We start from the raw sequence: 21,757 nt of genomic DNA, 5'->3' as shown, positions 1-21,757 counted from the left end.
GAAAAGAAGGATATCCAACATTATTTTATAGGTCAAACAGGTCATTTGTTATGGACGGAGAAATGCGGCGGACAAGCGCATTCTCGTCCGGCGAGAAACGAAGAAAAGTTTGTTTACTTGACAATATCTCAAAATGGGATAACTTCAGGAAAAATACAAGTGGATATTGTTTTTCAATGATTCCTTACGGACAGACTGAGTACCAGGATGTACAGAATTAAAGCCGTTTCGTCCGTCATAAACAGCAAACAGGACATGCGTTTGTAAAAGTTGAGACTTTCTCACAAACTATTGGCAATTGCTTCTTGGGGCATATTATTCAATGTTAATCAATGACATATTCATTTTGTTGAGAAAATAAGCTTTAAAATGATGTATGGCTTGCTGGTATTGACCACGGAAATAAAAGTGATGATGTAAGAGAATATTTGAGATATAGAAAATGTTCACCGGCGGACAGGTGGGTGGTAACAGGTTAAAGACGGACGGGACGAGCTCGGGTTTAATTAAGGACGGACGGGACGAGCTCGGGTTTAATTAAGGACGGACGGGACGAGCTCGGGTTTAATTAAGGACGGACGGGACGAGTAGATTTGAATTCTCTGCTGTAAAACTATTGAGGAAGCAGATCATGACGAGCTTTTTAACTGATTAAAACGAGGGCTGATCTCACAAACGACAGTGACAGATATAACGTGGTGAGGCTTTAATGCATTAGTCAAACTCAAAATAAAAACTAGACTAAATCAAGGGTAATTTTGACTAATTCAGAGCTCTCACTTAAATCATTAAAGGACAAATATTTTGCATTATTTGTGTGTCCTTGAAACCTACAAACATCTGTCTCTGCCGTTTCACCCTTGACTAACAGAGTTGTGGCTCCATCTACTGGCGGCAGAGGGAATTACACCATGTCACAGATGGAGAAAAGGCGAGTTATGGAGGAGATTCAGGACGGAGTGTTTCTGAGGCTCGGAGGGGAGAGGACTTTATCATACTGTGAATGAAGTTTGTGACGAGGAACGGTGTGAGAACAGGTCAGAACGTTGCGAGAACAGGTCAGAACGGTGCGAGAACAGGTCAGAACGGTGCGAGAACAGGTCAGAACGGTGCGAGAACAGGTCAGAACGGTGTGAGAACAGGTCAGAACAGGTCAGAACGGTGTGAGAACAGGTCAGAACAGGTCAGAACGGTGTGAGAACAGGTCAGAACGGTGCGAGAACAGGTCAGAACAGGTCAGAACGGTGTGAGAACAGGTCAGAACGGTGCGAGAACAGGTCAGAACGGTGCGAGAACAGGTCAGAACGGTGCGAGAACAGGTCAGAACAGGTCAGAACAGGTCAGAACGGTGCGAGAACAGGTCAGAACAGGTCAGAACGGTGCGAGAACAGGTCAGAACAGGTCAGAACGGTGCGAGAACAGGTCAGAACGGTGCGAGAACAGGTCAGAACAGGTCAGAACGGTGCGAGAACAGGTCAGAACGTTGCGAGAACAGGTCAGAACAGGTCAGAACGTTGCGAGAACAGGTCAGAACGGTGCGAGAACAGGTCAGAACGGTGCGAGAACAGGTCAGAACAGGTCAGAACGGTGCGAGAACAGGTCAGAACGGTGCGAGAACAGGTCAGAACGGTGCGAGAACAGGTCAGAACGTTGCGAGAACAGGTCAGAACAGGTCAGAACGTTGCGAGAACAGGTCAGAACGGTGCGAGAACAGGTCAGAACGGTGTGAGAACAGGTCAGAACAGGTCAGAACGTTGCGAGAACAGGTCAGAACAGGTCAGAACGGTGCGAGAACAGGTCAGAACGGTGCGAGAACAGGTCAGAACGGTGTGAGAACAGGTCAGAACAGGTCAGAACGGTGCGAGAACAGGTCAGAACGGTGCGAGAACAGGTCAGAACAGGTCAGAACGGTGCGAGAACAGGTCAGAACAGGTCAGAACGGTGCGAGAACAGGTCAGAACAGGTCAGAACGGTGTGAGAACAGGTCAGAACGATGTGAGAACAGGTCAGAACGGTGTGAGAACAGGTCAGAACGGTGTGAGAACAGGTCAGAACGGTGTGAGAACAGGTCAGAACAGGTCAGAACGGTGCGAGAACAGGTCAGAACGGTGTGAGAACAGGTCAGAACGGTGCGAGAACAGGTCAGAACGGTGTGAGAACAGGTCAGAACAGGTCAGAACAGGTCAGAACAGGTCAGAACGGTGCGAGAACAGGTCAGAACGGTGTGAGAACAGGTCAGAACGGTGTGAGAACAGGTCAGAACGATGTGAGAACAGGTCAGAACGATGTGAGAACAGGTCAGAACGGTGTGAGAACAGGTCAGAACGGTGTGAGAACAGGTCAGAACGGTGCGAGAACAGGTCAGAACAGGTCAGAACGGTGCGAGAACAGGTCAGAACAGGTCAGAACGGTGCGAGAACAGGTCAGAACAGGTCAGAACGGTGCGAGAACAGGTCAGAACGTTGCGAGAACAGGTCAGAACAGGTCAGAACGGTGTGAGAACAGGTCAGAACGGTGTGAGAACAGGTCAGAACGGTGTGAGAACAGGTCAGAACGGTGCGAGAACAGGTCAGAACAGGTCAGAACGGTGCGAGAACAGGTCAGAACGGTGTGAGAACAGGTCAGAACGGTGTGAGAACAGGTCAGAACGATGTGAGAACAGGTCAGAACGATGTGAGAACAGGTCAGAACGGTGTGAGAACAGGTCAGAACGATGTGAGAACAGGTCAGAACGGTGTGAGAACAGGTCAGAACGGTGTGAGAACAGGTCAGAACGGTGTGAGAACAGGTCAGAACGGTGCGAGAACAGGTCAGAACGGTGCGAGAACAGGTCAGAACAGGTCAGAACGGTGCGAGAACAGGTCAGAACAGGTCAGAACGGTGCGAGAACAGGTCAGAACAGGTCAGAACGGTGCGAGAACAGGTCAGAACGTTGCGAGAACAGGTCAGAACAGGTCAGAACGGTGTGAGAACAGGTCAGAACGATGTGAGAACAGGTCAGAACGGTGTGAGAACAGGTCAGAACGGTGTGAGAACAGGTCAGAACGGTGTGAGAACAGGTCAGAACGGTGTGAGTACAGGTCAGAACAGGTCAGAACGGTGCGAGAACAGGTCAGAACGGTGCGAGAACAGGTCAGAACGGTGCGAGAACAGGTCAGAACGGTGCGAGAACAGGTCAGAACGGTGTGAGAACAGGTCAGAACGGTGTGAGAACAGGTCAGAACGGTGTGAGAACAGGTCAGAACAGGTCAGAACGGTGCGAGAACAGGTCAGAACAGGTCAGAACGGTGTGAGAACAGGTCAGAACGGTGCGAGAACAGGTCAGAACAGGTCAGAACGGTGTGAGAACAGGTCAGAACGGTGTGAGAACAGGTCAGAACAGGTCAGAACGGTGTGAGAACAGGTCAGAACGGTGTGAGAACAGGTCAGAACAGGTCAGAACGGTGTGAGAACAGGTCAGAACGGTGTGAGAACAGGTCAGAACAGGTCAGAACGGTGCGAGAACAGGTCAGAACGGTGTGAGAACAGGTCAGAACAGGTCAGAACGGTGTGAGAACAGGTCAGAACGGTGTGAGAACAGGTCAGAACAGGTCAGAACGGTGTGAGAACAGGTCAGAACAGGTCAGAACGGTGCGAGAACAGGTCAGAACAGGTCAGAACGGTGCGAGAACAGGTCAGACAGTGTCGTCTCGGTTCTCGCACAGGTTCCTGCAGGTTCCGTACCGGTCTTTGGTGCCCGCGTCCTGCGTGGTCCCGAGCTGGTACAGGATGTCGATGGTGGAGTCTGAGGACAAACCGTTCAGACGGCCGAAGAGCAGAGGACTGTTCAGGTCTGAGGAACAAATAAACAAACAAACAAACAAATAAACAAACAAACAAACAAGAGATGAACAAACACTCAACTGCACTACAAATACTCTCAACACTAATACATAAGATCATTATTATCATTTTTATACTTTGATTTAATAATGTCTTCGTTAGTCCACATTACAATGATCAAAACACGACTTTATATTTGACAAGTCACAATTATTCTGATTTCGCCCCAAAGTCAAAAAGGAGGAAACTGTTTTTAAGTCGTTGCAAAATCAAACAATTTGGGCTAAAAACAAACCAAAGTATTTAAAATAGAAGAAGAGTGTAATCATCTTTATCTGGGTCTTTCAAGACTTCATGCTGAGGAAAGAGCTTTTATGACCCGTTTCTCCACCAGGATTTCCTCAAATATTCTCTAAACTTCATCTGGCTCAAAGTCACAATCTGACATTTACAGAGCATTTCACGTTCTAAAATAACGGCTTATAATCATGTCATAGTTTAATAAAGCGTGTAGTGTCAGCGTCACGGTTTACGGGGACGAGCGTGTGGTGTCAGCGTCACGGTTTACGGGGACGAGCGTGTGGTGTCAGCGTCACGGTTTACGGGGACGAGCGTGTGGTGTCAGCGTCACGGTTTACGGGGACGAGCGTGTGGTGTCAGCGTCACGGTTTACGGGGACGAGCGTGTAGTGTCAGCGTCACGGTTTACGGGGACGAGCGTGTGGTGTCAGCGTCACGGTTTACGGGGACGAGCGTGTGGTGTCAGCGTCACGGTTTACGGGGACGAGCGTGTGGTGTCAGCGTCACGGTTTACGGGGACGAGCGTGTGGTGTCAGCGTCACGGTTTACGGGGACGAGCGTGTGGTGTCAGCGTCACGGTTTACGGGGACGAGCGTGTAGTGTCAGCGTCACGGTTTACGGGGACGCGGCAGGCGCTCGTACTTGTGGGGTCGGTCCCGGAGGCGGCGCAGTTCCGCAGCAGGATGTCGATGAGCTTCAGTCCGATCCTGGTGGACTGCAGGCCGATCTTCACCAGCACGGCCTCGATGTTGGGCGAGTGCATGCCACAGTATGGCGACATGAGCAGAGCGGCGCACGTCTGCAGCAGGTTCGCCGTTGGAGCCGCCGCCGACGCCATCATGGCCTCCAGGTCGCCCGCGTGGGTGAGGCAGTGGTGCAGCAGACGCAGCCAGCCAATACTGTGGACGAGGGAAAGGTCTGAGCACCGGGGTCATCTGAACAACACCGGGGTCATCTAAGAAACGCTTATTACGAGATTTTTAGCATGTATGCTAATTCAGGCTAACGCTAACAAGCTACACAAAGCTGATGTATGTTAGCTAACTTGACTTTCCGAGCTCTCACAGAAGAACATTTCATTAAACATTTTAGTCACTCACTCTTAGAGCTGGGTTGAAATAATCGATTTTCCGATTTTTAATCGATTCGCATATTAATGACCGATTATCGATTCGTACGTCCAAAGATCGTTTTTTTTATTAAAAAATAAATATAAATATATATATATATATATATATATATATTTTTAAATCAAAATTCTTTTCTGCATTTCCCTCAGTGAACTTCAATCTACCTTCAAGAAAGATAATTCAGGACTCCTGGATGATCTTTCTTGAAGGTAGATTGACCCTTAACCTTTTCATCAGTCTTCCATCAGTAACTACCAAGACTCTGTTTAATATTGATATAATACTAGTTTGAATATGTTGCTTCTCTACACAGTCATGAAGTGAAGGAAACGGTTCAAATACATTTTTCATTTTTAATAACATTAACCCCCGGATCAAATCGGAAATCAGATCGAAATCGGATGGGATCAGAGTGAATCGGAAAAAAAACTATTTTGAAACGTAAAAATCGGAATCGAATCGATTCTTGAAATTTGAATCGAAACCCAGCTCTACTCACTCTTAAACTACAAATGTTTCTGTTGTTGCCGTGTGGTTGTTGCCGTGTGGTTGTTGCCGTGTGGTTGTTGCCGTGTGGTTGTTGCCGTGTGGTTGTTGCCGTGTGGTTGTTGCCGTGTGGTTGTTGCCGTGTGGTTGTTGCCGTGTGGTTGTTGCCGTGTGGTTGTTGCCGTGTGGTTGTTGCCGTGTGGTTGTTGCCGTGTGGTTGTTGCCGTGTGGTTGTTGCCGTGTGGTTGTTGCCGTGTGGTTGTTGCCGTGTGGTTGTTGCCGTGTGGTTGTTGCCGTGTGGTTGTTGCCGTGTGGTTGTTGCCGTGTGGTTGTTGCCGTGTGGTTGTTGCCGTGTGGTTGTTGCCGTGTGGTTGTTGCCGTGTGGTTGTTGCCATGTGGTTGTTGCCATGTGGTTGTTGCCATGTGGTTGTTGCCGTGCACACCTGGTTTTGGAGACCTGGTCCTCCGAGGGCAGGAAAGGGTTGTTGACGGTGGCGGACGAGGTGTTCCCGAAGGCGGTGAGGCCCAGGAGCTTGATCTGGGACAGGCCTAAGGTGCTGGCGTCTCGGGGCCGGTGCAGCCGCAGACACACGGCCGACGCCACCTCGGCCTTCACCAGCTGGATCTTTATGTAGGTGAGTCCGGACGTGATGACCGGAGTGGAGAGCGGAAGCATGTTGAGACCGTCAGCGCTGATCTCCACCGACACGGACGACGGACAGGCTGGAAACGGACCAGAGGGGCCTTATTACAGGGGGGACTCAACCACTTTGAACCCTACAGGCATTGAAACGCTGCGTCTCATTTATAGATTCTTACTGGCGAACGACCACCGGGGGCACTGTAGCAGGAAGACACACTGTAGAAGAAGACGTCAGTGGTCACTGTATTCTAAGCTTCAAACACTGTGTTTTCTTACAATCAGACTCATATTCACGAGGAAATGAGTCTAATGAGGAAGTGACTCTAGACGCAAAACGCAAAGACACTAGTACGGTAGAAATAAACAAGAAATAGTAATGTTGTAAACTTTTGAATAAGAATCCAAGATATTTGAAGGCTTCATTTTGATCCCTAGTTTAGTCTCAGTTTAGGCCCCGGTTTATTCCCGATTTTACTCTGGTCCAGTCATGGTCTTGTCTTGGTCTAGTTCCCATTTACATCCTCAGTTTAGTCCGACTTTAGCCAGAGTTTAGCCAGAGTTTAGCCCTTGTTCCAGCTCCTGATTAGACCCGGTTTAGCCCCAACTTCGACCTCGGTCTAACCCTGTTACAGTTCTGTTTAAGCCTAGTTTCAGTCCCGTTACAGCCTCAATAGAGCCCCGTTACTGCCTCGTTAGTCCCGTTACAGCCCCGTTACTGCCCCATTAGTCCCGTTACAGCCCCGTTACAGCCTCGTTACTGCCCCGTTACTGCCTCGTTACAGCCCCGTTACTGCCCCATTAGTCCCGTTACAGCCCCGTTACAGCCTCGTTACTGCCCCGTTACAGCCCCGTTACAGCCCCGTTACAGCCCCGTTACTGCCCCGTTACAGCCCCGTTAATGCCTCGTTACTCGTTACAGCCCCGTTACTGCCCCGTTACAGCCCCGTTACTGCCCCGTTACTGCCCCGTTACTGCCTCGTTACAGCCTCGTTACAGCCCCGTTACTGCCTCGTTACAGCCCCGTTACTGCCTCGTTACTGCCTCGTTACAGCCCCGTTACTGCCTCGTTACTGCCCCGTTACTGCCTCGTTACAGCCCCGTTACAGCCCCGTTACAGCCCCGTTACAGCCCCGTTACTGCCTCGTTACAGCCCCGTTACTGCCTCGTTACAGCCCCGTTACTGCCTCGTTACAGCCCCGTTACTGCCTCGTTACAGCCCCGTTACTGCCTCGTTACAGCCCCGTTACTGCCTCGTTACAGCCCCGTTACTGCCTCGTTACAGCCCCGTTACTGCCTCGTTACAGCCCCGTTACTGCCTCGTTACAGCCCCGTTACTGCCTCGTTACAGCCCCGTTACTGCCTCGTTACAGCCCCGTTACTGCCCCGTTACTGCCTCGTTACTGCCTCGTTACTGCCTCGTTACAGCCCCGTTACTGCCTCGTTACAGCCCCGTTACTGCCTCGTTACTGCCCCGTTACTGCCTCGTTACTGCCCCGTTACTGCCTCGTTACTGCCTCGTTACTGCCTCGTTACTGCCCCGTTACTGCCTCGTTACTGCCTCGTTACTGCCTCGTTACAGCCCGGTTACTGCCTCGTTCCTCACTTGCGAGCGAGGCGAGGTGCGGCTGGATGTGGATCTCCTTCAGCAGCACGGCGGCGGGCAGGTGGATGGTCAGGTCGCACCAGGCCTCTTCGGGGAGGAAGATGTAGGACCAGGCGGCGGAGCGCGCTCGGCGATGTGGAGGCGTGGCCTGGAGCAGCACCTCGGCCGGCTGAGCGGTCGGACTGCTGGAGGTGATGGAGCCTGAGCGGAAAAGAACGCTTGAGTCAAGGACAAATCATGAGACGTTCCAAACGAGAGACAAACGTGTGCAAAAAGGACTGCAACAGAAATGTGCTAAAACATGTCTTTAAAAGTGATCTGTTTCGTTACGTTGACTAATGTGTTCATGCCTCATGTATTCATCAAACTGCATCAAAATAAAGCACAAACATGACTAAATCAAGGCTAATTTAGACTGAAGAATCTAACTTGAAAAACAGAAATGGAGCTTGTGTTATTGATACTTTTGCACAGCCATAAATCGCTGCAGTTTTCATATTGAACGTGTCGTTTGTACCGAGTGGGGCGAAGTTGTGCAGCCCCTCGGCGTTGTCGGGTTCAGAGGTCATGACCCGGGCCTTCAGGTTCCCGTCGGAGGACTTTCCTGGACCTGAGTCCAAGAACTTCATGATGGTGGAGACCATACTCCGGGCCGTGTTAACGATGGCTCTGGTGCTGGTCACCATGTTGTTACAGATGAGCTGCACTCCGCCTGGAAACACACAACACACACACACACGCAACACACACACACGCAACACACACACACACACACGCAACACACACACGCAACACACACACACACACGCAACACACACAACACACGCAACACACACACACAACACACACACACACACGCAACACACACACACAACACACACGCAACACACACACACACGCAACACACACACACGCAACACACACACACACACACGCAACACACACAACACACGCAACACACACACGCAACACACACACACGCAACACACACACACACACACGCAACACACACAACACACGCAACACACACACACAACACACACACACACACACGCAACACACACACACAACACACACACACACGCAACACACACACACACGCAACACACACAACACACGCAACACACACACACACAACACACACACACAACACACACACACACACGCAACACACACACACAACACACACACACACACACGCAACACACACAACACACGCAACACACACACACAACACACACACACAACACACACACACACACGCAACACACACACACAACACACACACACACGCAACACACACACGCAACACACACAACACACGCAACACACACACACACAACACACACACACAACACACACACACACACGCAACACACACACACGCAACACACACACACGCAACACACACACACGCAACACACACACACACAACACACACACACGCACGCAACACACACACAACACACGCAACACACACACACACAACACACACACACAACACACACACGCAACACACACACGCAACACACACACACACGCAACACACACACAACACACACACACACGCAACACACACAACACACACACACACAACACACACACACGCAACACACACAACACACACACCCACACGCAACACACACACAACACACGCAACACACACACGCAACACACACACACAACACACACGCAACACACACACACACAACACACACACACACGCAACACACACACACACGCAACACACACACACACAACACACACACACACGCAACCCACACACACACACAACACACACACACACACACCCACACGCAACACACACAACACGCAACCCACACACACAACACACACACACATACAACACACACACACATACAACACACACACACACCCACACGCAACACACACAACACGCAACACACATACAACACACACACATACAACACACACAACACACACACACATACAACACACACACACACACACACACATACAACACACACAACACACATACAACACACACAACACACACACACATACAACACACACACACACGCAACACACACACACACACACACAACACACACACCCACACGCAACACACACATACAACACACACACACACGCAACACCACACACACAACACACATACACATACAACACACACACTCACATACAACACACACACACACACGCAACACACCCACACACACACACACGCAACACACACAACACGCAACCCACACACACACACACACACACACACACAACACGCAACCCACACACACACACACACGCGGATCATTCAGTGTCAGCACCAGGGATTCATAGAACTGTAGTTACATATGTAAAGTTGGTGTATAATGCAGTGTTCTCGCTGAGGGCTTTTCAGGATGGCGGCCGCCAAGATACCGCCAGGTATTAAGAGAACGTGCACGCGCCGCGGGCATTTTAGAGTGCTGCTCGGCGCTTCTGCCGAGCGAGCGCAGAGCGAACGCGATACGCCGCTCCTAAGTGGCGGAGTGTGATATTGGCTCTCCATATCGAGGGCGCCGAAAGGCGCAATCGGAAATTTTTAAAGTACTTTTTGCTAGAGCCTGCGGCGGTGTCCCACCGCCATCCTCAAACCTCAGCCCAGCAAGAACACTGTATTGTGACCGTCCTAAAACTGAAAGTAGGCGGAGCCCTCACCCATGTCGTGGAAGGCCTTGAGCGCTTCACTGGTGTCCAACACTCGAAGAATGAACCACAGCAGAGGCTCAGACAGCTGACACGTCGACAAGGAGCCCTGCAGACAACACACACACACAACCACACACACACAACCACACACACACAACCACACACACACAACCACACACACACAACCACACACACACAACCACACACACACAACCACACACACACAACCACACACACACAACCACACACACAACCACAACCACAAACACACAACCACACGCACACAACCAAACGCACACAACCAACCACACACAACCACACACACAACCACAAACACACAACCACACACACACAACCACAAACACACAACCACAAACACACAACCACACACACACAACCACACACACACAACCACACACACACAACCACACACACACACAACCACACACACACACAACCACACACACACACACACACAACCACACACACACACAAATGCATAGCTTTAATCAAGGAATCAAGAGGAAAAGTGTTGCACAATTGGAAATCAGTGTTTCCAGGCGGAGCTGACACATTTACAGGTGGAGTTTGCGGGCGGAGCTGACACATTTACAGGTGGAGTTTGCGGGCGGAGCTGACACATTTACAGGTGGAGTTTGCGGGCGGAGCTGACACATTTACAGGTGGAGTTTGGGGGCGGAGCTGACACATTTACAGGTGGAGTTTGCGGGCGGAGCTGACACATTTACAGGTGGAGTTTGCGGGCGGAGCTGACACATTTACAGGTGGAGTTTGCGGGCGGAGCTGACACATTTACAGGTGGAGTTTGCGGGCGGAGCTGACACATTTACAGGTGGAGTTTGCGGGCGGAGCTGACACATTTACAGGTGGAGTTTGCGGGCGGAGCTGACACATTTACAGGTGGAGTTTGCGGGCGGAGCCGACTCACCTGCCTCCCCATGTAACCACAGGCCATGTAGGTGAGAATGGGCTGGAGCATCACGTTCACGGAGCTGCTCCTCTTGCTCAGAGTGGTCAGGATGGTGAACAGGCCGTCGCCCACGGAGATGGCGTCCAGACCGCCGTGGAAGTTCTCGTGTTTGGTCAGATGAAGGCCGCTCGCTCCTGGACAGAGGGTTTGAGCGTTACAGAAGCACCACAGAGAGCTGGAGCTGAGGGTCGTCTCACCGATGATCATCGCCATGGCGCTGCTGTTGCACTGGCCTAGCGCCGACAGGATCTGACTCATGATCTGCTGATTGGCCAAAACCAGGTCTGCAACTCCGGACGCTGGGCCCTGATTGGACGAGGAGCCGCCACTGGACCCGCCCTCTTTACTCCCACACACCTGAAACACAAACCAGGGAAACGGTTGGTAAAGGACATGTTTTAAAGATCTTCCTCGTGGGCGGGGCAGATACAAAGATCATGACCTCGTGGGCGGGGCAGATATAGAGACTATGACCTCGTGGGCGGGGCAGATACAGGGACTATGACCTTGTGGGCGGGGGGGATACAGAGATCATGACCTCGTGGGCGGGGCAGATATAGAGACTATGACCTCGTGGGCGGGGCAGATACAGGGACTATGACCTTGTGGGCGGGGCGGATACAGAGATCATGACCTCGTGGGCGGGGCAGATATAGAGACTATGACCTCGTGGGCGGGGCAGATACAGGGACTATGACCTTGTGGGCGGGGCGGATACAGAGATCATGACCTCGTGGGCGGGGCAGATACAGACACTATGACCTCGTGGGCGGGGCAGATATAGGGTGTTTGTACCTTCTCCTCGTCGGACGCGCTGCTGTCGGCCACGCCCACGCCCCCTGGTGGCAGGCGCCCGCTGAACTCCCTGTCGCCCGACAGGGGCAGCTGCACCAGGACGTTGACCAGCTTGAGCAGGTCGAACATGAGCTGGTCGCGCGAGGTCTCGCCACAGACCGCTTTGGCGTCGCCCGGGCGGATGATGTTGGCGAAGAGGCCCCCGAAGCAGGCGCGGGCCCCCACCGAGCTGTCCGAGCCGCTGCGGGACACCAGTTTGTCCGAGCACGTGATGTAGTGGTGCACCAGGAACGTGACCGTCTCGATGACCGACAGGATGGTCGCCACGGAGACCACCTCGAAGTTCTGCTCCAGAGTGAAGTCCAGCAGCTTGACCTGAGCGTCCAGAGGGCCCTGACCCGACTGGAACGGGCCCCTGCGGGAGAAGAAGTGGAATATTAAAGCCAAACTACGATTTATGATCTATTTTCATCACGTTTTCTACAGAAATGAGTATTTTCTGTGTCAAAACGGCTCAAACGTCTCATATTTGGGATGTTTCAATGAGACAAATGGACAGAGCAGTTTAAACGTCTTCATTTTGTCCACATTTTAGACACAAACACTTAGAGGATTTGGGATTTCTGACTTTGAGACTAAACTCGATGTGAGTGAAAGCTGGCCTCATTTATCAGAGTGTGGGAGGAGCTAGTCTCTGTGGGAGGAGCTATGTCTCTGTGGGAGGAGCTGATTGGACAGAAAGTAGTGTCTGTCCTTAAAAAAGGGCCGTGCGTGTGTGTCCCCCGTGTGTGTCCCCCCCGTGCGTGTCCCCCCCCGTGCGTGTCCCCCCCCGTGCGTGTCCCCTCACCGCTCTGAGGACAGGATGTGCATGAGGCGCAGCAGGAAGTCGCTGAACAGCTGGGGACAGGTGGAGGACAGGTGGACCTGGAGCCGGCTCAGGAACTCGTGCATGGCCTGCGTCGCCGTGGGGCCGACCTGAGCGCTGTGCTGGCTCGTGCCGTTTGGGTTGGTCCCCGACAGGAAGCGGACCAGGACGTGGACCAGGGTTGGGTCGGACACCATCTGATGGGCCGTGCTGTCGGGGCTGAGGCCGGAGCTGGAGGCTGCGGAGAAGAGAGGGGCCCGTGAGTCAGATGCCCTCCCGAAGGGTCCGACCCAGCAGGTGAACGTGCTCGTGTATGTGAGCGTCCTCCAGGGGGCGCTGTGCTGTGTGTGAGCGTCCTCCAGGGGGCGCTGTGCTGTATGTGAGCGCATGTGAGTGGGTGCAGAGTCATGTTTCAGAGGTGCAGAGTCATGTTTCAGAGGGTGCAGAGTCATGTTTCAGAGGTGCAGAGTCATGTTTCAGAGGTGCAGAGTCATGTTTCAGAGGTGCAGAGTCATGTTTCAGAGGGTGCAGAGTCATGTTTCAGAGGGTGCAGAGTCATGTTTCAGAGGTGCAGAGTCATGTTTCAGAGGGTGCAGAGTCATGTTTCAGAGGTGCAGAGTCATGTTTCAGAGGTGCAGAGTCATGTTTCAGAGGGTGCAGAGTCATGTTTCAGAGGTGCAGAGTCATGTTTCAGAGGGTGCAGAGTCATGTTTCAGAGGTGCAGAGTCATGTTTCAGAGGTGCAGAGTCATGTTTCAGAGGGTGCAGAGTCATGTTTCAGAGGTGCAGTCATGTTTCAGAGGGTGCAGAGTCATGTTTCAGAGGGTGCAGAGTCATGTTTCAGAGGGTGCAGAGTCATGTTTCAGAGGTGCAGAGTCATGTTTCAGAGGGTGCAGAGTCATGTTTCAGAGGTGCAGAGTCATGTTTCAGAGGTGCAGAGTCATGTTTCAGAGGGTGCAGAGTCATGTTTCAGAGGGTGCAGAGTCATGTTTCAGAGGGTGCAGAGTCATGTTTCAGAGGTGCAGAGTCATGTTTCAGAGGGTGCAGAGTCATGTTTCAGAGGGTGCAGAGTCATGTTTCAGAGGTGCAGAGTCATGTTTCAGAGGTGCAGAGTCATGTTTCAGAGGGTGCAGAGTCATGTTTCAGAGGGTGCAGAGTCATGTTTCAGAGGTGCAGAGTCATGTTTCAGAGGGTGCAGAGTCATGTTTCAGAGGTGCAGAGTCATGTTTCAGAGGGTGCAGAGTCATGTTTCAGAGGTGCAGAGTCATGTTTCAGAGGTGCAGAGTCATGTTTCAGAGGGTGCAGAGTCATGTTTCAGAGGTGCAGAGTCATGTTTCAGAGGGTGCAGAGTCATGTTTCAGAGGTGCAGAGTCATGTTTCAGAGGTGCAGAGTCATGTTTCAGAGGGTGCAGAGTCATGTTTCAGAGGTGCAGTCATGTTTCAGAGGGTGCAGAGTCATGTTTCAGAGGGTGCAGAGTCATGTTTCAGAGGGTGCAGAGTCATGTTTCAGAGGTGCAGAGTCATGTTTCAGAGGGTGCAGAGTCATGTTTCAGAGGTGCAGAGTCATGTTTCAGAGGTGCAGAGTCATGTTTCAGAGGGTGCAGAGTCATGTTTCAGAGGGTGCAGAGTCATGTTTCAGAGGGTGCAGAGTCATGTTTCAGAGGTGCAGAGTCATGTTTCAGAGGTGCAGAGTCATGTTTCAGAGGGTGCAGAGTCATGTTTCAGAGGGTGCAGAGTCATGTTTCAGAGGTGCAGAGTCATGTTTCAGAGGTGCAGAGTCATGTTTCAGAGGGTGCAGTCATGTTTCAGAGGGTGCAGAGTCATGTTTCAGAGGGTGCAGAGTCATGTTTCAGAGGTGCAGAGTCATGTTTCAGAGGTGCAGAGTCATGTTTCAGAGGTGCAGAGTCATGTTTCAGAGGTGCAGAGTCATGTTTCAGAGGTGCAGAGTGTCGTACGTGTAGGAGGCATGTTGGTCATCAGCGTGAGCGAGTGCAGCACCAAACACCAGGTTCTCAGGGACGTGTTTGGGTACCAGGCCAGAACGCTCAGGAAACTGCTGATCGAGGCTGAAACAGAAGAAACGAGCGAGTTAAACGTGAAGGTGACCAAGAGCAGAGACCTGCGCAGAGACCCGCGCAGAGACCCGCGCACACTTCAGACCTTGGTTGAGGGGGATGGTGGGGACTCGACTGGCGTTGAACATGAAGATGTCGGAGCCGTTTTCCTCTGAAGAGCCAGAGCCGGTGTTTAGACTCAGGGTCAACCACAGCTGCAGCAGAGACTCCAGCTGAGGACCAGACAGAGACACATCACTCCAGACACGCCTCACTCCAGACACGCCTCACTCCAGACACGCCTCACTCCAGACACGCCTCACTCCAGACACACGTGACTCCAGACACACGTGACTCCAGACACGCCTCACTCCAGACACGCCTCACTCCAGACACGCCTCACTCCAGACACGCCTCACTCCAGACACGCCTCACTCCAGACACGCCTCACTCCAGACACGCCTCACTCCAGACACGCCTCACTCCAGACACGCCTCACTCCAGACACGCCTCACTCCAGACACGCCTCACTCCAGACACGCCTCACTCCAGACACGCCTCACTCCAGACACGCCTCACTCCAGACACGCGTGACTCCAGACACGCGTGACTCCAGACACGCCTCACTCCAGACACGCGTGACTCCAGACACGCGTGACTCCAGACACGCCTCACTCCAGACACGCCTCACTCCAGACACGCCTCACTCCAGACACGCCTCACTCCAGACACGCCTCACTCCAGACACGCCTCACTCCAGACACGCGTGACTCCAGACACGCGTGACTCCAGACACGCCTCACTCCAGACACGCCTCACTCCAGACACGCCTCACTCCAGACACGCCTCACTCCAGACACGCGTGACTCCAGACACGCGTGACTCCAGACACGCGTGACTCCAGACACGCGTGACTCCAGACACGCGTGACTCCAGACACGCGTGACTCCAGACACGCGTGACTCCAGACACGCGTGACTCCAGACACGCCTCACTCCAGACACGCCTCACTCCAGACACGCCTCACTCCAGACACGCCTCACTCCAGACACGCCTCACTCCAGACACGCCTCACTCCAGACACGCCTCACTCCAGACACACGTGACTCCAGACACACGTGACTCCAGACACACGTGACTCCAGACACGCCTCACTCCAGACACGCCTCACTCCAGACACGCCTCACTCCAGACACGCCTCACTCCAGACACGCGTGACTCCAGACACGCCTCACTCCAGACACGCCTCACTCCAGACACGCCTCACTCCAGACACGCGTGACTCCAGACACGCGTGACTCCAGACACGCGTGACTCCAGACACGCGTGACTCCAGACACGCGTGACTCCAGACACGCGTGACTCCAGACACGCGTGACTCCAGACACGCGTGACTCCAGACACGCGTGACTCCAGACACGCGTGACTCCAGACACGCGTGACTCCAGACACGCCTCACTCCAGACACGCCTCACTCCAGACACGCCTCACTCCAGACACGCCTCACTCCAGACACGCCTCACTCCAGACACGCCTCACTCCAGACACACGTGACTCCAGACACACGTGACTCCAGACACACGTGACTCCAGACACGCCTCACTCCAGACACGCCTCACTCCAGACACGCCTCACTCCAGACACGCCTCACTCCAGACACGCCTCACTCCAGACACGCCTCACTCCAGACACGCCTCACTCCAGACACACCTCACTCCAGACACATGTGAGTGTGAGTCAGACCTGAACGTGATGGACCTGCAGGAGACTGAAGAGCTTGTTGAAGCAGGAGCTGAGCATCGGCACAGAAGACGACTGCAGAGTCAGACTGGAGCTGGGAGAACCTCCAGAACCTCCAGAACCTCCAGCATGAAGAGCACGGAGCAGAGAGTCGTCGGTGCCGTTGGACGACTGGGACACTGAACACACAAGGAGAAAGTGAACGTCTGTCAGACTTAACACGTTTAAACACGTTTAAACTCCATAGTCATTTATTTGATAAACTGACTTTTGTGTTGTTTTAATAACTTAAGATATAAATCCTTTTCAACATCAGGAGAACGTTAATCATGAAGCTCCTTTTTAACGTCGTACTTCACTTCTCAACGCACCAGGAGATGCCATCCTAGCGCCCTCTGCTGGCCTTTTGTAGAAACACATTTATGGCCAATAATCTAAGATGGATATGTTTGACCTACAGCAGCTTCATCTGGCTCTGACTCCAGCTCTACACGTGTCCCTCAGGAAAGACAAGACATGAGCAGAACAAACAGGAGCGTGAGGACAGGAGCGTGAGGACAGGAGCGTGAGGACAGGAGCGTGAGGACAGGAGCGTGAGGACAGGAGCGTGAGGACAGGAGCGTGAGGACAGGAGCGTGCGTGATTTACCGTTGGTGGCGTTGGCGGTCAGCGCCTGAAGGATGGAGTCGGCCTGCAGCGTGGACATCATCTTCAGCATGAGCTCCGCCTGCTGCTCCAGACCCACCTCCAGACGAGCGTCCAGAGCTGAAGAGAGCAGAGGTCAGAGAGGACAGAGAGGAGACAGAGAGAGGTCAGAGAGAGGACAGAGGAGACAGAGAGGAGACACAGAGGAGACAGAGAGAGGACTCACCTTGGGACACGGACACGGTCAGGCCTGGGCTGCTCTGCTTCTCCACAGCAGTAGGAGGCTTGGACACTGGGATGCCGACTCCTCCAATGTACGGATTATAACCATAAGAACCATAGTCTGCTCCCCAGTAATCGTACCACGTGCTGCTGATGGGCTGAGGACGCAGAGAGACGTGAGGACGCACAGAGACGTGAGGACGCACACACACACACAGAGACACACACAGAGACAGAGACACACACAGAGACAGAGACACACACTTTGGAATCAGAAATGAGACTTTCAAACGCTGCTGTAAATGTTTTTGTGACTTTGACACTTTTCTAAACTGTCACATTAAAACCACCGCTTCATTTTAATGTACATGAGACTCAGAAACACAGACATGACGCGTCTCCTTAGTGTGACATGTGGAACGTCTGTGAATCTCACATTTACGCCATTTTATTCTGACTTTGTCACTGACATTTGAACTACGTCTCTTATTTTGAAAATGTTCTTCTGCTGCGTTGAAACAAACAGCACTTCCTGTCTCCATCATCTCCAGCTAAAAGAACATCATGTGTGAAGAGGAGGACATGTGTGAAGAGGAGGACATGTGTGAAGAGGAGGACACGTGTGAAGAGGAGGACACGTGTGAAGAGGGGGACACGTGTGAAGAGGGGGACACGTGTGAAGAGGGGGACACGTGTGAAGAGGGGGACACGTGTGAAGAGGGGGACACGTGTGAAGAGGGGGACACGTGTTAAGAGGGGGACACGTGTGAAGAGGAGGACACGTGTGAAGAGGGGGACACGTGTTAAGAGGGGGACACGTGTGAAGAGGGGGACACGTGTGAAGAGGGGGACACGTGTGAAGAGGGGGACACGTGTGAAGAGGGGGACACGTGTGAAGAGGGGGACACGTGTGAAAAGGGGGACACGTGTGAAGAGGAGGACACGTGTGAAGAGGGGGACACGTGTGAAGAGGGGGACACGTGTGAAGAGGGGGACACGTGTTAAGAGGGGGACACGTGTGAAGAGGGGGACACGTGTGAAGAGGGGGACACGTGTGAAGAGGGGGACACGTGTGAAGAGGGGGACACGTGTGAAGAGGGGGACACGTGTGAAAAGGGGGACACGTGTGAAGAGGAGGACACGTGTGAAGAGGGGGACACGTGTGAAGAGGAGGACACGTGTGAAGAGGGGGACACGTGTTAAGAGGGGGACACGTGTGAAGAGGGGGACACGTGTGAAGAGGGGGACACGTGTGAAGAGGGGGACACGTGTGAAGAGGGGGACACGTGTGAAGAGGGGGACACGTGTGAAAAGGGGGACACGTGTGAAGAGGGGGACACGTGTGAAGAGGGGGACATGTGTTAAGAGGGGGACACGTGTGAAGAGGACACGTGTGAAGAGGAGGACACGTGTGAAGAGGGGGACACGTGTGAAGAGGGGGACACGTGTGAAGAGGGGGACACGTGTGAAGAGGGGGACACGTGTGAAGAGGAGGACACGTGTGAAGAGGGGGACATGTGTGAAGAGGAGGACATGTGTGAAGAGGGGGACACGTGTGAAGAGGAGGACATGTGTGAAGAGGAGGACATGTGTGAAAAGGGGGACACGTGTGAAGAGGAGGACACGTGTGAAGAGGGGGACACGTGTGAAGAGGACACGTGTGAAGAGGACACGTGTGAAGAGGGGGACACGTGTTAAGAGGGGGACACGTGTGAAGAGGGGGACACGTGTGAAGAGGGGGACACGTGTGAAGAGGGGGACACGTGTGAAGAGGAGGACACGTGTGAAGAGGGGGACACGTGTGAAGAGGAGGACACGTGTGAAGAGGGGGACACGTGTTAAGAGGGGGACACGTGTGAAGAGGGGGACACGTGTGAAGAGGGGGACACGTGTGAAGAGGGGGACACGTGTGAAGAGGGGGACACGTGTGAAGAGGGGGACACGTGTGAAAAGGGGGACACGTGTGAAGAGGAGGACACGTGTGAAGAGGGGGACACGTGTGAAGAGGACACGTGTGAAGAGGGGGACACGTGTGAAGAGGACACGTGTGAAGAGGGGGACACGTGTTAAGAGGGGGACACGTGTGAAGAGGGGGACACGTGTGAAGAGGGGGACACGTGTGAAGAGGGGGACACGTGTGAAGAGGGGGACACGTGTGAAAAGGGGGACACGTGTGAAAAGGGGGACACGTGTGAAGAGGAGGACACGTGTGAAGAGGGGGACACGTGTGAAGAGGAGGACACGTGTGAAGAGGGGGACACGTGTTAAGAGGGGGACACGTGTGAAGAGGGGGACACGTGTGAAGAGGGGGACACGTGTGAAGAGGGGGACACGTGTGAAGAGGGGGACACGTGTGAAGAGGGGGACACGTGTGAAAAGGGGGACACGTGTGAAGAGGAGGACACGTGTGAAGAGGGGGACATGTGTTAAGAGGGGGACACGTGTGAAGAGGACACGTGTGAAGAGGAGGACACGTGTGAAGAGGGGGACACGTGTGAAGAGGGGGACACGTGTGAAGAGGGGGACACGTGTGAAGAGGAGGACACGTGTGAAGAGGAGGACATGTGTGAAGAGGGGGACATGTGTGAAGAGGAGGACATGTGTGAAGAGGGGGACACGTGTGAAGAGGAGGACGTGTGAAGAGGAGGACATGTGTGAAGAGGGGGACATGTGTGAAGAGGACATGTGTGAAGAGGAGGACACGTGTGAAGAGGAGGACATGTGTGAAGAGGAGGACACGTGTGAAGAGGGGGACACGTGTTAAGAAGGGGACATGTTCTTACCTTAAAGACTTTGGCGGCGAGAGGATCCTTTTCCAAATCAATATCTAAAGGATCAATATCAACATCCATCAGGTCTTGAAGCAAATCAAAGTCAATGTCTTTATCTTTGTCCAAAGAGGCCAGAGGAGGAGCTCCGCCTTTGGGACAGAACAGTTACTTACACCAAGACTGTGAAAGACACATGACAAACACCTGAGCAAGAGTCCAGACACCAGCTCCAGAGCTCTGGAGGACGTGACTCTCTGGAGGACGTGACTCTCTGGAGGACGTGACTCTCTGGAGGACGTGACTCTCGGGAGGACGTGACTCGCGGGAGGACGTGACTCGCGGGAGGACGTGACTCGCGGGAGGACGTGACTCGCGGGAGGACGTGACTCGCGGGAGGACGTGACTCGCGGGAGGACGTGACTCGCGGGAGGACGTGACTCGCGGGAGGACGTGACTCGCGGGAGGACGTGACTCGCGGGAGGACGTGACTCTCGGGAGGACGTGACTCTCGGGAGGACGTGACTCTCTGGAGGACGTGACTCTCGGGAGGACGTGACTCGCGGGAGGACGTGACTCGCGGGAGGACGTGACTCGCGGGAGGACGTGACTCGCGGGAGGACGTGACTCGCGGGAGGACGTGACTCGCGGGAGGACGTGACTCTCGGGAGGACGTGACTCTCGGGAGGACGTGACTCTCGGGAGGACGTGACTCTCGGGAGGACGTGACTCGCGGGAGGACGTGACTCGCGGGAGGACGTGACTCGCGGGAGGACGTGACTCTCGGGAGGACGTGACTCTCGGGAGGACGTGACTCGTGGGAGGACGCGACTCTCGGGAGGACGCGACTCTCGGGAGGACGCGACTCTCGGGAGGACGTGACTCTCGGGAGGACGTGACTCTCGGGAGGACGTGACTCTCGGGAGGACGTGACTCGCGGGAGGACGTGACTCGCGGGAGGACGTGACTCTCTGGAGGACGTGACTCGCGGGAGGACGTGACTCGCG

At 53.4% G+C, this 21,757-nt stretch overlaps 1 protein-coding gene across 3 annotated transcripts in view; it reads right to left on the bottom strand.

Moving 5' to 3' along the window:
* birc6 (baculoviral IAP repeat containing 6) overlaps positions 1–21,757 on the bottom strand; it is a 143,109-nt gene that overhangs the window by 52,464 nt on the left and 68,888 nt on the right. For all 3 annotated transcript variants that reach the window (XM_072436816.1, XM_072436817.1, XM_072436818.1), the window contains exons 38-53: positions 20,766–20,902; positions 17,987–18,140; positions 17,764–17,880; positions 17,119–17,294; positions 15,482–15,608; positions 15,277–15,387; positions 13,305–13,560; positions 12,458–12,872; positions 11,860–12,019; positions 11,621–11,796; positions 10,681–10,777; positions 8,501–8,695; positions 7,984–8,184; positions 6,181–6,460; positions 4,764–5,020; positions 3,724–3,832 (exon numbers count right to left, since the gene is read on the bottom strand). In XM_072436816.1, the coding sequence (XP_072292917.1) occupies positions 3,724–3,832; positions 4,764–5,020; positions 6,181–6,460; positions 7,984–8,184; positions 8,501–8,695; positions 10,681–10,777; positions 11,621–11,796; positions 11,860–12,019; positions 12,458–12,872; positions 13,305–13,560; positions 15,277–15,387; positions 15,482–15,608; positions 17,119–17,294; positions 17,764–17,880; positions 17,987–18,140; positions 20,766–20,902 (2,968 nt within the window). The remainder of the gene's footprint in view (positions 1–3,723; positions 3,833–4,763; positions 5,021–6,180; positions 6,461–7,983; positions 8,185–8,500; positions 8,696–10,680; positions 10,778–11,620; positions 11,797–11,859; positions 12,020–12,457; positions 12,873–13,304; positions 13,561–15,276; positions 15,388–15,481; positions 15,609–17,118; positions 17,295–17,763; positions 17,881–17,986; positions 18,141–20,765; positions 20,903–21,757) is intronic.

Source organism: Eucyclogobius newberryi, unplaced genomic scaffold (assembly GCF_026437365.1).
Source record: "Eucyclogobius newberryi isolate DKJ021-1_F unplaced genomic scaffold, fEucNew1.0.hap1 SCAF_8, whole genome shotgun sequence".
Classification (NCBI taxonomy): Eukaryota; Metazoa; Chordata; class Actinopteri; order Gobiiformes; family Gobiidae; genus Eucyclogobius; species Eucyclogobius newberryi.
Note: the sequence above shows the minus strand (reverse complement) of the source record. Positions and strands in the feature narration are given on the sequence as shown.